A 14,528-nucleotide genomic window follows, 5' to 3' on the forward strand; every position below is an offset into this window, starting at 1 on the left:
TCAGGGTTAGTGTCCCAGGCCCCAGGACATCACTGCGGGAGTCCCTCAGGGTTAGTGTCCTCGGCCCCAGGACATCACTGCGGGAGTCCCTCAGGGTTAGTGTCACAGGCCCCAGGACATCACTGCGGGAGTCCCTCAGGGTTAGTGTCCCAGGCCCCAGGACATCACTGCGGGAGTCCCTCAGGGTTAGTGTCCCAGGCCCCAGGATATCACTGCGGGAGTCCCTCAGGGTTAGTGTCCTCGGCCCCAGGACATCACTGCGGGAGTTCCTCAGGCTTAGTGTCCCAGGCCCCAGGACATCACTGCGGGAGTTCCTCAGGGTTAGTGTCCCAGGCCCCAGGATATCACCGCGGGAGTTCCTCAGGGTCAGTGTCCCAGGCCCCAGGACATCACTGCGGGAGTCCCTCAGGGTTAGTGTCCCAGGCCCCAGGACATCACTGTGGGAGTCCCTCAGGGTTAGTGCCCCAGGCCCCAGGACATCACTGCGGGAGTCCCTCAGGGTTAGTGTCCCAGGCCCCAGGACATCACTGCGGGAGTCCCTCAGGGTTATTGTCCTCGGCCCCAGGATATCACTGCGGGAGTTCCTCAGGGTTAGTGTCCTGAGCCCCAGGATATCACTGCGGGAGTCCCTCAGGGTTAGTGTCCTGAGCCCCAGGATATCACTGCGGGAGTCCCTCAGGGTTAGTGTCCTGAGCCCCAGGATATCACTGCGGGAGTTCCTCAGGGTTAGTGTCCCAGGCCCCAGGACATCACTGCGGGAGTCCCTCAGGGTTAGTGTCCCAGGCCCCAGGACATCACTGCGGGAGTCCCTCAGGGTTAGTGTCCCAGGCCTCAGGATATCACTGCGGGAGTCCCTCAGGGTTAGTGTCCCAGGCCCCAGGACATCACTGCGGGAGTCCCTCAGGGTCAGTGTCCTGAGCCCAGGACATCACTGCGGGAGTTCCTCAGGGTTAGTGTCCCAGGCCCCAGGATATCACTGCGGGAGTCCCTCAGGGTTAGTGTCCTGAGCCCCAGGATATCACTGCGGGAGTTCCTCAGGGTTAGTGTCCCAGGCCTCAGGATATCACTGCGGGAGTCCCTCAGGGTTAGTGTCCCAGGCCCCAGGACATCACTGCGGGAGTCCCTCAGGGTTAGTGTCCCAGGCCCCAGGACATCACTGCGGGAGTCCCTCAGGGTTAGTGCCCCAGGCCCCAGGACATCACTGCGGGAGTCCCTCAGGGTTAGTGACCCAGGCCCCAGGCCCCAGGACATCACTGCGGGAGTCCCTCAGGGTTAGTGTCCCAGGCTGCTGGACATCACTGCGGGAGTTCCTCAGGGTAAGTGTCCCAGGCCCCAGGATATCACAGCGGGAGTCCCTCAGGGTTAGTGTCCCAGGCTGCAGGACATCACTGCGGGGGTTCCTCAGGGTTAGTGTCCCAGGCCCCAGGATATCACTGCGGGAGTTCCTCAGGGTTAGTGTCCCAGGCCCCAGGACATCACTGCGGGAGTTCCTCAGGGTTAGTGTCCCAGGCCCCAGGACATCACTGCGGGAGTTCCTCAGGGTTAGTGTCCTGAGCCCCAGGACATCACTGCGGGAGTCCCTCAGGGTTAGTGTCCTGAGCCCCAGGACATCACTGCGGGAGTCCCTCAGGGTTAGTGTCCCAGACCCCAGGACATCACTGCGGGAGTCCCTCAGGGTTAGTGTCCTCGGCCCCAGGACATCACTGCGGGAGTCCCTCAGGGTTAGTGTCCTGAGCCCCAGGACATCACTGCGGGAGTCCCTCAGGGTCAGTGTCCCAGACACCAGGACATCACTGCGGGAGTCCCTCAGGGTTAGTGTCCCAGGCCCCAGGACATCACTGCGGGAGTCCCTCAGGGTTAGTGTCCCAGGCCCCAGGACATCACTGCGGGAGTCCCTCAGGGTTAGTGTCCTCGGCCCCAGGACATCACTGCGGGAGTCCCTCAGGGTTAGTGTCCCAGGCCCCAGGACATCACTGCGGGAGTTCCTCAGGGTTAGTGTCCCAGCCCCCAGGACATCACTGCGGGAGTCCCTCAGGGTTAGTGTCCTCGGCCCCAGGATATCACTGCGGGAGTTCCTCAGGGTTAGTGTCCCAGACACCAGGACATCACTGCGGGAGTCCCTCAGGGTTAGTGTCCCAGGCCCCAGGATATCACTGCGGGAGTCCCTCACGGTTAGTGTCCCAGGCCCCAGGACATCACTGCGGGAGTTCCTCAGGGTTAGTGTCCCAGACACCAGGACATCACTGCGGGAGTTCCTCAGGGTTAGTGTCCCAGGCCCCAGGACATCACTGCGGGAGTCCCTCAGGGTTAGTGTCCCAGGCTGCAGGACATCACTGCGGGAGTTCCTCAGCGTTAGTGTCCCAGGCCCCAGGATATCACTGCGGGGGTTCCTCAGGGTTAGTGTCCCAGGCCCCAGGACATCACTGCGGGAGTTCCTCAGGGTTAGTGTCCCAGACACCAGGACATCACTGCGGGAGTTCCTCAGGGTTAGTGTCCCAGGCCCCAGGACATCACTGCGGGAGTCCCTCAGGGTTAGTGTCCCAGGCCCCAGGACATCACTGCGGGAGTTCCTCAGGGTTAGTGTCCTGAGCCCCAGGACATCACTGCGGGAGTCCCTCAGGGTTAGTGTCCCAGGCCCCAGGACATCACTGCGGGAGTCCCTCAGGGTTAGTGTCCCAGGCTGCAGGACATCACTGCGGGAGTTCCTCAGCGTTAGTGTCCCAGGCCCCAGGATATCACTGCGGGGGTTCCTCAGGGTTAGTGTCCCAGGCCCCAGGACATCACTGCGGGAGTTCCTCAGGGTTAGTGTCCCAGACACCAGGACATCACTGCGGGAGTTCCTCAGGGTTAGTGTCCCAGGCCCCAGGACATCACTGCGGGAGTCCCTCAGGGTTAGTGTCCCAGGCCCCAGGACATCACTGCGGGAGTTCCTCAGGGTTAGTGTCCTGAGCCCCAGGACATCACTGCGGGAGTCCCTCAGGGTTAGTGTCCCAGACCCTAGGACATCACTGCGGGAGTCCCTCAGGGTTAGTGTCCTCGGCCCCTGGACATCACTGCGGGAGTCCCTCAGGGTTAGTGTCCTGAGCCCCAGGACATCACTGCGGGAGTCCCTCAGGGTTAGTGTCCCAGACACCAGGACATCACTGCGGGAGTCCCTCAGGGTTAGTGTCCCAGGCCCCAGGACATCACTGCGGGAGTTCCTCAGGGTTAGTGTCCCAGGCCCCAGGATATCACTGCGGGAGTTCCTCAGGGTTAGTGTCCCAGACCCCAGGACATCACTGCGGGAGTTCCTCAGGGTTAGTGTCCCAGGCCCCAGGACATCACTGCGGGTGTCCCTCAGGGTTAGTGTCCCAGACCCCAGGACATCACTGCGGGAGTTCCTCAGGGTTAGTGTCCCAGGCCCCAGGACATCACTGCGGGAGTTCCTCAGGGTTAGTGTCCCAGGCCCCAGGACATCACTGCGGGAGTCCCTCAGGGTTAGTGTCCCAGGCCCCAGGACATCACTGCGGGAGTCCCTCAGGGTTAGTGTCACAGGCCCCAGGACATCACTGCGGGAGTTCCTCAGGGAAAGTGTCCCAGACCCCAGGACATCACTGTGGGAGTCCCTCAGGGTTAGTGTCACAGGCCCCAGGACATCACTGTGGGAGTCCCTCAGGGTTAGTGTCCCAGGCCCCAGGACATCACTGCGGGAGTCCCTCAGGGTTAGTGTCCCAGGCCCCAGGACATCACTGCGGGAGTCCCTCAGGGTCAGTGTCCCAGGCCCCAGGACATCACTGCGGGTGTCCCTCAGGGTTAGTGTCCCAGGCCCCAGGACATCACTGCGGGAGTTCCTCAGGGTCGTGTCCGAGGCTCAACTATCCTCAGCTGCTTCATCGGTGACCTTCCCTACATCGTAAGGTCAGAAGTGGGAATGTTCACTGATGATTGCACAATGTTCAGCACCATTCGTGACTCCTCAGATACTGAAACAGTCCATGTTCAAACGCAGCAAGAACTGGACCAGACCCAGGCTCGGGCTGACAAGTGACAGTAACATTCACACCACACGTGCCCGGCACTGACCATCTCCAGCGAGAGAGAATCTAACCTTCTCCCCCTGGACATTCAATATCATTCCCATCGCTGAATCCCCTCTCCCACTCTCAACATCCTGGGGGTTACCACTGACCAGAAACTGAACTGGACCCAGCCGTATAAACACAGTGGCTCCCAGAGCAGGTCAGAGGCTGGGAATCCTGCGGAGAGTAACTCACCTCCTGACTCCCCCCAAAGCCTGTCCACCATCTACAAGGACACAATCAGGAGTGGGATGGAATATTCTCCACTCGCCTGGATGGGTGCGGCTCCCAACAACACTCGAGAAGCTCAACACCATCCAGGACAAAGCAGCCCCGCTCGATCGACACGCTAACCACAAACACTCACTCCCTCCACCCCCGACGCACAGTGACAGCCGTGTGTACCATCTACAAGATGCACCGCAGCGACTCACCAAGGCTCCTTAGGCAGCACCTTCCAAACCCACCACCTCTACCATCTAGAAGGACAAGGGCAGCAGATACCTGGGAACACCCCCACCTGGAGGCTCCCCTCCGAGTCACTCACCATCCCGACTTGGAAATATATCGGCCGTTCTTTCACTGTCGCTGGGTCAAATTCCTGGAACTCCCTCCCTAACAGCACTGTGGGTGGACCTACACCACACGGGGACTGACTGATGTCCAATAACAATCCTGGAACTCCCTCCCTAACAGCACTGTGGGTGTACCTACACCACACAGGACTGACTGATGTCCAATAACAATCCTGGAACTCCCTCCCTAACAGCACTGTGGGTGTACCTACACCACACGGGACTGACTGATGTCCAATAACAATCCTGGAACTCCCTCCCTAACAGCACTGTGGGTGTACCTACACCACATGGGACTGACTGATGTCCAATAACAAACCCGGAACATCCCCCCCCCTAACAGCACTGTGGGTGTACCTACACCACATGGGACTGACTGATGTCCAATAACAATCCTGGAACTCCCTCCCTAACAGTACTGTGGGTGTACCTACACCACACGGGACTGACTGATGTCCAATAACAATCCTGGAACTCCCTCCCTAACAGCACTGTGGGTGTACCTACACCACACAGGACTGACTGATGTCCAATAACAATCCTGGAACTCCCTCCCTAACAGCACTGTGGGTGTACCTACACCACACGGGACTGACTGGTGTCCAATAACAAACCCGGAACTTCCCCCCCCCTAACAGCACTGTGGGTGTACCTACACCACATGGGACTGACTGATGTCCAATAACAATCCTGGAACTCCCTCCCTAACAGCACTGTGGGTGTACCTACACCACACGGGACTGACTGATGTCCAATAACAATCCTGGAACTCCCTCCCTGACAGCACTGTGGGTGTACCTACACCACACGGGGGCTGACTGATGTCCAATAACAATCCTGAACCTCCCTCCCTAACAGCACTGTGGGTGTACCTACACCACACGGGGACTGACTGATGTCCAATAACAATCCTGGAACTCCCTCCCTAACAGCACTGTGGGTGTACCTACACCACACGGGGACTGACTGATGTCCAATAACAATCCTGGAACTCCCTCCCTAACAGCACTGTGGGTGTACCTACACCTAAGGGACTGACTGATGTCCAATAACAATCCTGGAACTCCCTCCCTAACAGCACTGTGGGTGGACCTACACCTCAGGGACTGCAGTGGGTTCAAGATGGCGGCTCACCCACCACCTTCTCAAGGGTAGGCTCCGACAGAACTCATCTCCAAACTCTGTGGCCTGGGTCCCGGCACCTCCCTCTGCGACTGGATCCTAGACTTCCGAACTCACAGACCACAATCAGTAAGGATCGGCAACAACACCTCCTCCACGATCATCCTCAACACCGGTGCCCCACTAGGCTGTGTTCTCAGCCCCCTACTATACTCCTTATACACCTCTGACTGTGCGGCCAAATTCCACTCCAATTCGATTTTCAAATTTGCTGACGACACCACCGTAGTGGGTCGGATCTCAAACAATGTTGAGACAGAGTACAGGAATGAGATAGAGAATCTGGTGAACTGGAGCGGCAACAATAATCTCTCCCTCAATGTCAACAAAACGAAGGAGATTGTCATCGACTTCAAGAAGCGTAAAGGAGAACATCCCCCTGTCTACATCAACGGGAAGAAGTAGAAAGGGTCGAGAGCTTCAAGTTTTTAGGTGTCCAGATCACCAACAACCTGTCCCGGTCCCCCCCACGCCGACACTATAGTTAAGAAAGCCCCACCAATGCCTCTACTTTCTCAGGAGGCTAAGGAAATTTAGCATGTCAGCTACGACTCTCACCAACTTTTACAGATGCACCATAGAAAGCATTCTTTCTGGTTGTATCACAGCTTGGTCTGGGGCTCCTGCTCTGCCCAAGACCACAAGGAACTACAAAGGGTTGTGAATGTAGCCCAATCCATCACGCAAACCAGCCTCCCATCCATTGACTCTGTCTACACTTCCCGCTGCCTCGGGAAAAGCAGCCAGCATAATCAAGGACCCCACGCACCCCGGACATTCTCTCTTCCACCTTCTTCCGTCGGGAAAAAGATACAAAAGTCTGAGGTCACGTACCGACCGACTCGAGAACAGCTTCTTCCCTGCTGCTGTCAGACTTTTGAATGGACCTACCTTATATTAAGTTGATCTTTCTCTACACCCCAGCTATGAATTTAGCACTACACTCTGCTTCTCTCCTTCTCAATGAACAGTATGCTTTGTCCGTATAGCGCTCAAGAAACAATACTTTTCACTGTATCCCAGTACATATGACAATAATAAATCAAATCAAATGATGCTGAGATTCATGAGTCAGGGATATGGATGGACCGCTTGCGACACCAATACTTACTGATTTCCAGTTGCCGTTGGATACGTCCCTTACTCCGCTCCCGGAAGTCTACCTGGGCTTCATTGTACTTTGTCATTACATCGACAAATTTGCGGGACAGAACGGAATGCTGGAAGTCAAAACCAAAGACAGATGAGATGTGGGGAGGTGATGGCCTCGTGGTATTATCACCAGACTATTAATCCAGAAACTCAGCTGATGTTCTGGGGACCCGGGTTCGAATCCCGCCACGGCAGATGGTGGAATTTGAATTCAATAAAAAATATCTGGGATTAAGAATCTACTGATGACCCATTGTCGGAAAAACCCATCTGGTCCCCTTTAGGGAAGGAAATCTGCCGTCCTTACCCGGTCTGGCCGACATGTGACTCCAGAGCCACAGCAATGTGGGTGACTCTCAACTGCCCTCCAAGGGGCAACTAGGGATGGGCAATAAATGCTGGGCCCAGCCAGCGACACCCATGTCCCATCATTGAATGGAAAAAACATTCAACAGAAGACATTAGGTAACCACGAAACTGCCTCAGGGAGTCATTCACAAACCCGTCCCAGACAGAATCAGCCACGAATATCACTCAAGATCAGACGCTGATATTACCACACACCCACAACTGGGAATTAGTGAGGGAGTTCCGCACTGTCAGAGGGTCAGTACTGAGGGAGTGCCGCACTGTCAGAGGGTCAGTACTGAGGGAGTGCCGCACTGTCAGAGGGTCAGTGCTGAGGGAGTGCCGCACTGTCAGAGGGTCAGTGCTGAGGGAGTGCCGCACTGTCAGAGGGTCAGTGCTGAGGGAGTGCCGCACTGTCAGAGGGTCAGTGCTGAGGGAGTGCCGCACTGTCAGAGGGTCAGTGCTGAGGGAGTGCCGCACTGTCAGAGGGTCAGTGCTGAGGGAGTGCCGCACTGTCAGAGAGTCAGTGCTGAGGGAGTGCCGCACTGTCAGAGGGTCAGTGCTGAGGGAGTGCCGCACTGTCAGAGGGTCAGTGCTGAGGGAGTGCCGCACTGTCAGAGGGTCAGTGCTGAGGGAGTGCCGCACTGTCAGAGGGTCAGTGCTGAGGGAGTGCCGCACTGTCAGAGGGTCAGTGCTGAGGGAGTGCCGCACTGTGAAGTTCCTGCGGTGCATCTTGTAGACGGTACACACGGCTGTCACTGTGCGTCGGGGGTGGAGGGAGTGAGTGTTTGTGGTTAGCGTGTCGATCGAGCGGGGCTGCTTTGTCCTGGATGGTGTTGAGCTTCTCGAGTGTTGTTGGGAGCCGCACCCATCCAGGCGAGTGGAGAGTGTTCCATCACACTCCTGACTGTGTCCTTGTAGATGGTGGACAGGCTTTGGGGGGAGACCACCTGACGGGGTTACGAACCTTGCCCGCTGACCCCTCTCCTCACCCGATACACAACGCCACGCCCTCCCCCCTCACCTGAGACTTGCGTATCCTGAGATCAGCCGAGGAACACGTTTCATTCTGTTCAATATTCTGTTCAATGCCTGAAAAGGGGGAAGGAAATTAAGATTCAGGGGAAAATAACACTGACACGTGAAACTTTCCAAAGTCCAGATGCCAATCTGAATAACTTGGTATAGCTCCTGATCCGTACAAGACTGCAAGAAACTACAAAATATATCTTCAATGTATCAGTGCAGGGTCAGAGTGCAGATACATTGAAGACACTCTGACCCTGCACTGATACATTGAAGACACTCTGACCCTGCACTGATACATTGAAGACACTCTGTACCTGCACTGATACATTGAAGACACTCTGACCCTGCACTGATACATTGAAGACACTCTGACCCTGCACTGACACTTTGAAGACACTCTGACCCTGCACTGATACATTGAAGACACTCTGACCCTGCACTGACACTTTGAAGACACTCTGATCCTGCACTGATACATTGAAGACACTCTGACCCTGCACTGATACATTGAAGACACTCTGTACCTGCACTGATACATTGAAGACACTCTGGACCTGCACTGATACATTGAAGACACTCTGACCCTGCACTGATACATTGAAGACACTCTGTACCTGCACTGATACATTGAAGACACTCTGACCCTGCACTGATACATTGAAGACACTCTGTACCTGCACTGACACTTTGAAGACACTCTGACCCTGCACTGATACATTGAAGACACTCTGACCCTGCACTGACACTTTGAAGACACTCTGACCCTGCACTGATACATTGAAGACACTCTGGACCTGCACTGATACATTGAAGACACTCTAACCCTGCACTGATACATTGAAGACACTCTGTACCTGCACTGATACATTGATGTCACTCTGACCCTGCACTGATACATTGAAGACACTCTGTACCTGCACTGATACATTGAAGACACTCTGTCCCTGCACTGATACATTGAAGACACTCTGTACCTGCACTGATACATTGAAGACACTCTGTACCTGCACTGATACATTGAAGACACTCTGTACCTGCACTGATACATTGAAGACACTCTGTACCTGCACTGACACATTGAAGACACTCTGTACCTGCACTGATACATTGAAGACACTCTGTACCTGCACTGATACATTGAAGACACTCTGTACCTGCACTGATACATTGAAGACACTCTGACCCTGCACTGATACATTGAAGACACACTGTACCTGCACTGATACATTGAAGACACTCTGTACCTGCACTGATACATTGAAGACACTCTGTACCTGCACTGATACATTGAAGACACTCTAACCCTGCACTGATACATTGAAGACACTCTGTACCTGCACTGATACATTGAAGACACTCTGTACCTGCACTGATACATTGAAGACACTCTGTACCTGCACTGATACATTGAAGACACTCTAACCCTGCACTGATACATTGAAGACACTCTGTACCTGCACTGATACATTGAAGACACTCTGTACCTGCACTGATACATTGAAGACACTCTGTACCTGCACTGATACATTGAAGACACTCTGTACCTGCACTGACACATTGAAGACACTCTGACCCTGCACTAATGCATTGAAGACACTCTGTACCTGCACTGATACATTGAAGACACTCTGTACCTGCACTGATACATTGAAGACACTCTGTACCTGCACTGATACATTGAAGACACTCTGACCCTGCACTGATACATTGAAGACACTCTGACCCTGCACTGATACATTGAAGACACTCTGTACCTGCACTGATACATTGAAGACACTCTGTACCTGCACTGATACATTGAAGACACTCTGTACCTGCACTGATACATTGAAGACACTCTGACCCTGCACTGACACATTGAAGACACTCTGTACCTGCACTGACACATTGAAGACACTCTGTACCTGCACTGATACATTGAAGACACTCTGTACCTCCACTGATACATTGAAGACACTCTGACCCTGCACTAATGCATTGAAGACACTCTGTACCTGCACTGATACATTGAAGACACTCTGTACCTGCACTGATACATTGAAGACACTCTGTACCTGCACTGATCCATTGAAGACACTCTGACCCTGCACTGATACATTGAAGACACTCTGTACCTGCACTGATACATTGAAGACACTCTGTACCTGCACTGATCCATTGAAGACACTCTGACCCTGCACTGATACATTGAAGACACTCTGTACCTGCACTGATACATTGAAGACACTCTGTACCTGCACTGATACATTGAAGACACTCTGTACCTGCACTGATAGATTGAAGACACTCTGTACCTGCACTGACACATTGAAGACACTCTGACCCTGCACTGATACATTGAAGACACTCTGTACCTGCACTGATACATTGAAGACACTCTGTACCTGCACTGATACATTGAAGACACTCTGTACCTGCACTGATACATTGAAGACACTCTGTACTTGCACTGATACATTTAAGACACTCTGTACCTGCACTGATACATTGAAGACACTCTGACCCTGCACTGATACATTGAAGACACTCTGACCCTGCACTGATACATTGAAGACACTCTGTTCCTGCACTGACACATTGAAGACACTCTGACCCTGCACTGATACATTGAAGACACTCTGTACCTGCACTGATACATTGAAGACACTCTGTACCTGCACTGATACATTGAAGACACTCTGTACCTGCACTGATACATTGAAGACACTCTGTACCTGCACTGATACATTGAAGACACTCTGACCCTGCACTGATACATTGAAGACACTCTGTACCTACACTGATACATTGAAGACACTCTGACCCTGCACTGATACATTGAAGACACTCTGACCCTGCACTGATACATTGAAGACACTCTGTACCTGCACTGAAACATTGAAGACACTCTGTACCTGCACTGATACATTGAAGACACTCTGTACCTGCACTGATACATTGAAGACACTCTGTACCTGCACTGATACATTGAAGACACTCTGTACTTGCACTGATACATTGAAGACACTCTGTACCTGCACTGATACATTGAAGACACTCTGACCCTGCACTGATACATTGAAGACACTCTGACCCTGCACTGATACATTGAAGACACTCTGACCCTGCACTGATACATTGAAGACACTCTGACCCTGCACTGATACATTGAAGACACTCTGACCCTGCACTGATACATTGAAGACACTCTGTACCTGCACTGATACATTGAAGACACTCTGTACCTGCACTGATACATTGATGTCACTCTGTACCTGCACTGATACATTGAAGACACTCTGTACCTGCACTGATACATTGAAGACACTCTGTACCTGTACTGATACATTGAAGACACTCTGTACCTGCACTGATACATTGAAGACACTCTGTACCTGCACTGACACATTGAAGACACTCTGTACCTGCGCTGATACATTGATGTCACTCTGACCCTGCACTGATACATTGAAGACACTCTGTACCTGCACTGATACATTGAAGACACTCTGTACCTGCACTGATACATTGAAGACACTCTGTACCTGCACTGATACATTGAAGACACTCCGTACCTGCACTGATACATTGAAGACACTCTGTACCTGCACTGATACATTGAAGACACTCTGTACCTGCACTGATCCATTGAAGACACTCTGTACCTGAACTGATACATTGAAGACACTCTGTACCTGCACTGATACATTGAAGACACTCTGTACCTGCACTGATACATTGAAGACACTCCGTACCTGCACTGATACATTGAAGACACTCTGTACCTGCACTGACACATTGAAGACACTCTGTACCTGCGCTGATACATTGATGTCACTCTGACCCTGCACTGATACATTGAAGACACTCTGTACCTGCACTGATACATTGAAGACACTCTGTACCTGCACTGATACATTGAAGACACTCTGTACCTGCACTGATACATTGAAGACACTCTGTACCTGCACTGATACATTGAAGACACTCTGTACCTGCACTGATACATTGAAGACACTCTGTACCTGCACTGATCCATTGAAGACACTCTGTACCTGAACTGATACATTGAAGACACTCTGTACCTGCACTGACACATTGAAGACACTCTGTACCTGCACTGATACATTGAAGACACTCTAACCCTGCACTGATACATTGAAGACACTCTAACCCTGCACTGATACATTGAAGACACTCTGGACCTGCACTGATACATTGAAGACACTCTAACCCTGCACTGATACATTGAAGACACTCTGTACCTGCACTGATCCATTGAAGACACTCTGACCCTGCACTAATGCATTGAAGACACTCTGTACCTGCACTGATACATTGAAGACACTCTGTACCTGCACTGATACATTGAAGACACTCTGTACCTGCACTGATACATTGAAGACACTCTGTACCTGCACTGATACATTGAAGACACTCTGTACCTGCACTGATCCATTGAAGACACTCTGACCCTGCACTGATACATTGAAGACACTCTGTACCTGCACTGATACATTGAAGACACTCTGTACCTGCACTGATCCATTGAAGACACTTTGACCCTGCACTGATACATTGAAGACACTCTGTACCTGCACTGATACATTGAAGACACTCTGTACCTGCACTGATACATTGAAGACACTCTGTACCTGCACTGACACATTGAAGACACTCTGACCCTGCACTGATACATTGAAGACACTCTGTACCTGCACTGATACATTGAAGACACTCTGTACCTGCACTGATACATTGAAGACACTCTGTACCTGCACTGATACATTGAAGACACTCTGTACTTGCACTGATACATTTAAGACACTCTGTACCTGCACTGATACATTGAAGACACTCTGACCCTGCACTGATACATTGAAGACACTCTGTACCTGCACTGATACATTGAAGACACTCTGACCCTGCACTGACACATTGAAGACACTCTGACCCTGCACTGATACATTGAAGACACTCTGTACCTGCACTGATACATTGAAGACACTCTGTACCTGCACTGACACATTGAAGACACTCTGTACCTGCACTGATACATTGAAGACACTCTGACCCTGCACTGATACATTGAAGACACTCTGTACCTACACTGATACATTGAAGACACTCTGACCCTGCACTGATACATTGAAGACACTCTGACCCTGCACTGATACATTGAAGACACTCTGTACCTGCACTGAAACATTGAAGACACTCTGTACCTGCACTGATACATTGAAGACACTCTGACCCTGCACTGATACATTGAAGACACTCTGTACCTGCACTGAAACATTGAAGACACTCTGACCCTGCACTGATACATTGAAGACACTCTGTACCTGCACTGATACATTGAAGACACTCTGTACTTGCACTGATACATTGAAGACACTCTGTAACTGCACTGATACTTTGAAGACACTCTGACCCTGCACTGATACATTGAAGACACTCTGTACCTGCACTGATACATTGAAGACACTCTGTACCTGCACTGATACATTGAAGACACTCTGTACCTGCACTGATACATTGAAGACACTCTGTACCTGCACTGATACATTGAAGACACTCTGTACCTGCACTGATACATTGAAGACACTCTGTACCTGCACTGATACATTGAAGACACTCTGTACCTGCACTGATACATTGAAGACACTCTGTACCTGCACTGATACATTGAAGACACTCTGTACCTGCATTGATACATTGAAGACACTCTGTACCTGCGCTGATACATTGATGTCACTCTGTACCTGCACTGATACATTGAAGACACTCTGTACCTGCACTGATACATTGAAGACACTCTGTACCTGCACTGATACATTGAAGACACTCTGTACCTGCACTGATACATTGAAGACACTCTGTACCTGCACTGATACATTGAAGACACTCTGTACCTGCACTGATACATTGAAGACACTCTGTACCTGCACTGATACATTGAAGACACTCTGTACCTGTACTGATACATTGAAGACACTCTGTACCTGCACTGATACATTGAAGACACTCTGTACCTGCATTGATACATTGAAGACACTCTGTACCTGCGCTGATACATTGATGTCACTCTGTACCTGCACTGACACATTGAAGACACTCTGTACCTGCACTGATACATTGAAGACACTCTGTACCTGCGCTGATACATTGAAGACACTCTGTACCTGCGCTGATACATTGATGT

General features: G+C 51.8%; 1 protein-coding gene across 1 annotated transcript in view; it reads right to left on the reverse strand.

Moving 5' to 3' along the window:
• Positions 1–14,528, reverse strand: part of LOC144489596 (syntaxin-3-like) — a gene marked incomplete at both ends in the record, with an annotated part of 55,438 nt that overhangs the window by 8,344 nt on the left and 32,566 nt on the right. The window contains 2 exons of the mRNA XM_078207459.1: positions 6,927–7,035; positions 8,340–8,407. Coding sequence (XP_078063585.1) covers positions 6,927–7,035; positions 8,340–8,407 — 177 coding nt within the window. The remainder of the gene's footprint in view (positions 1–6,926; positions 7,036–8,339; positions 8,408–14,528) is intronic.

Source organism: Mustelus asterias, unplaced genomic scaffold (assembly GCF_964213995.1).
Source record: "Mustelus asterias unplaced genomic scaffold, sMusAst1.hap1.1 HAP1_SCAFFOLD_2338, whole genome shotgun sequence".
Taxonomy (NCBI): domain Eukaryota; kingdom Metazoa; phylum Chordata; class Chondrichthyes; order Carcharhiniformes; family Triakidae; genus Mustelus; species Mustelus asterias.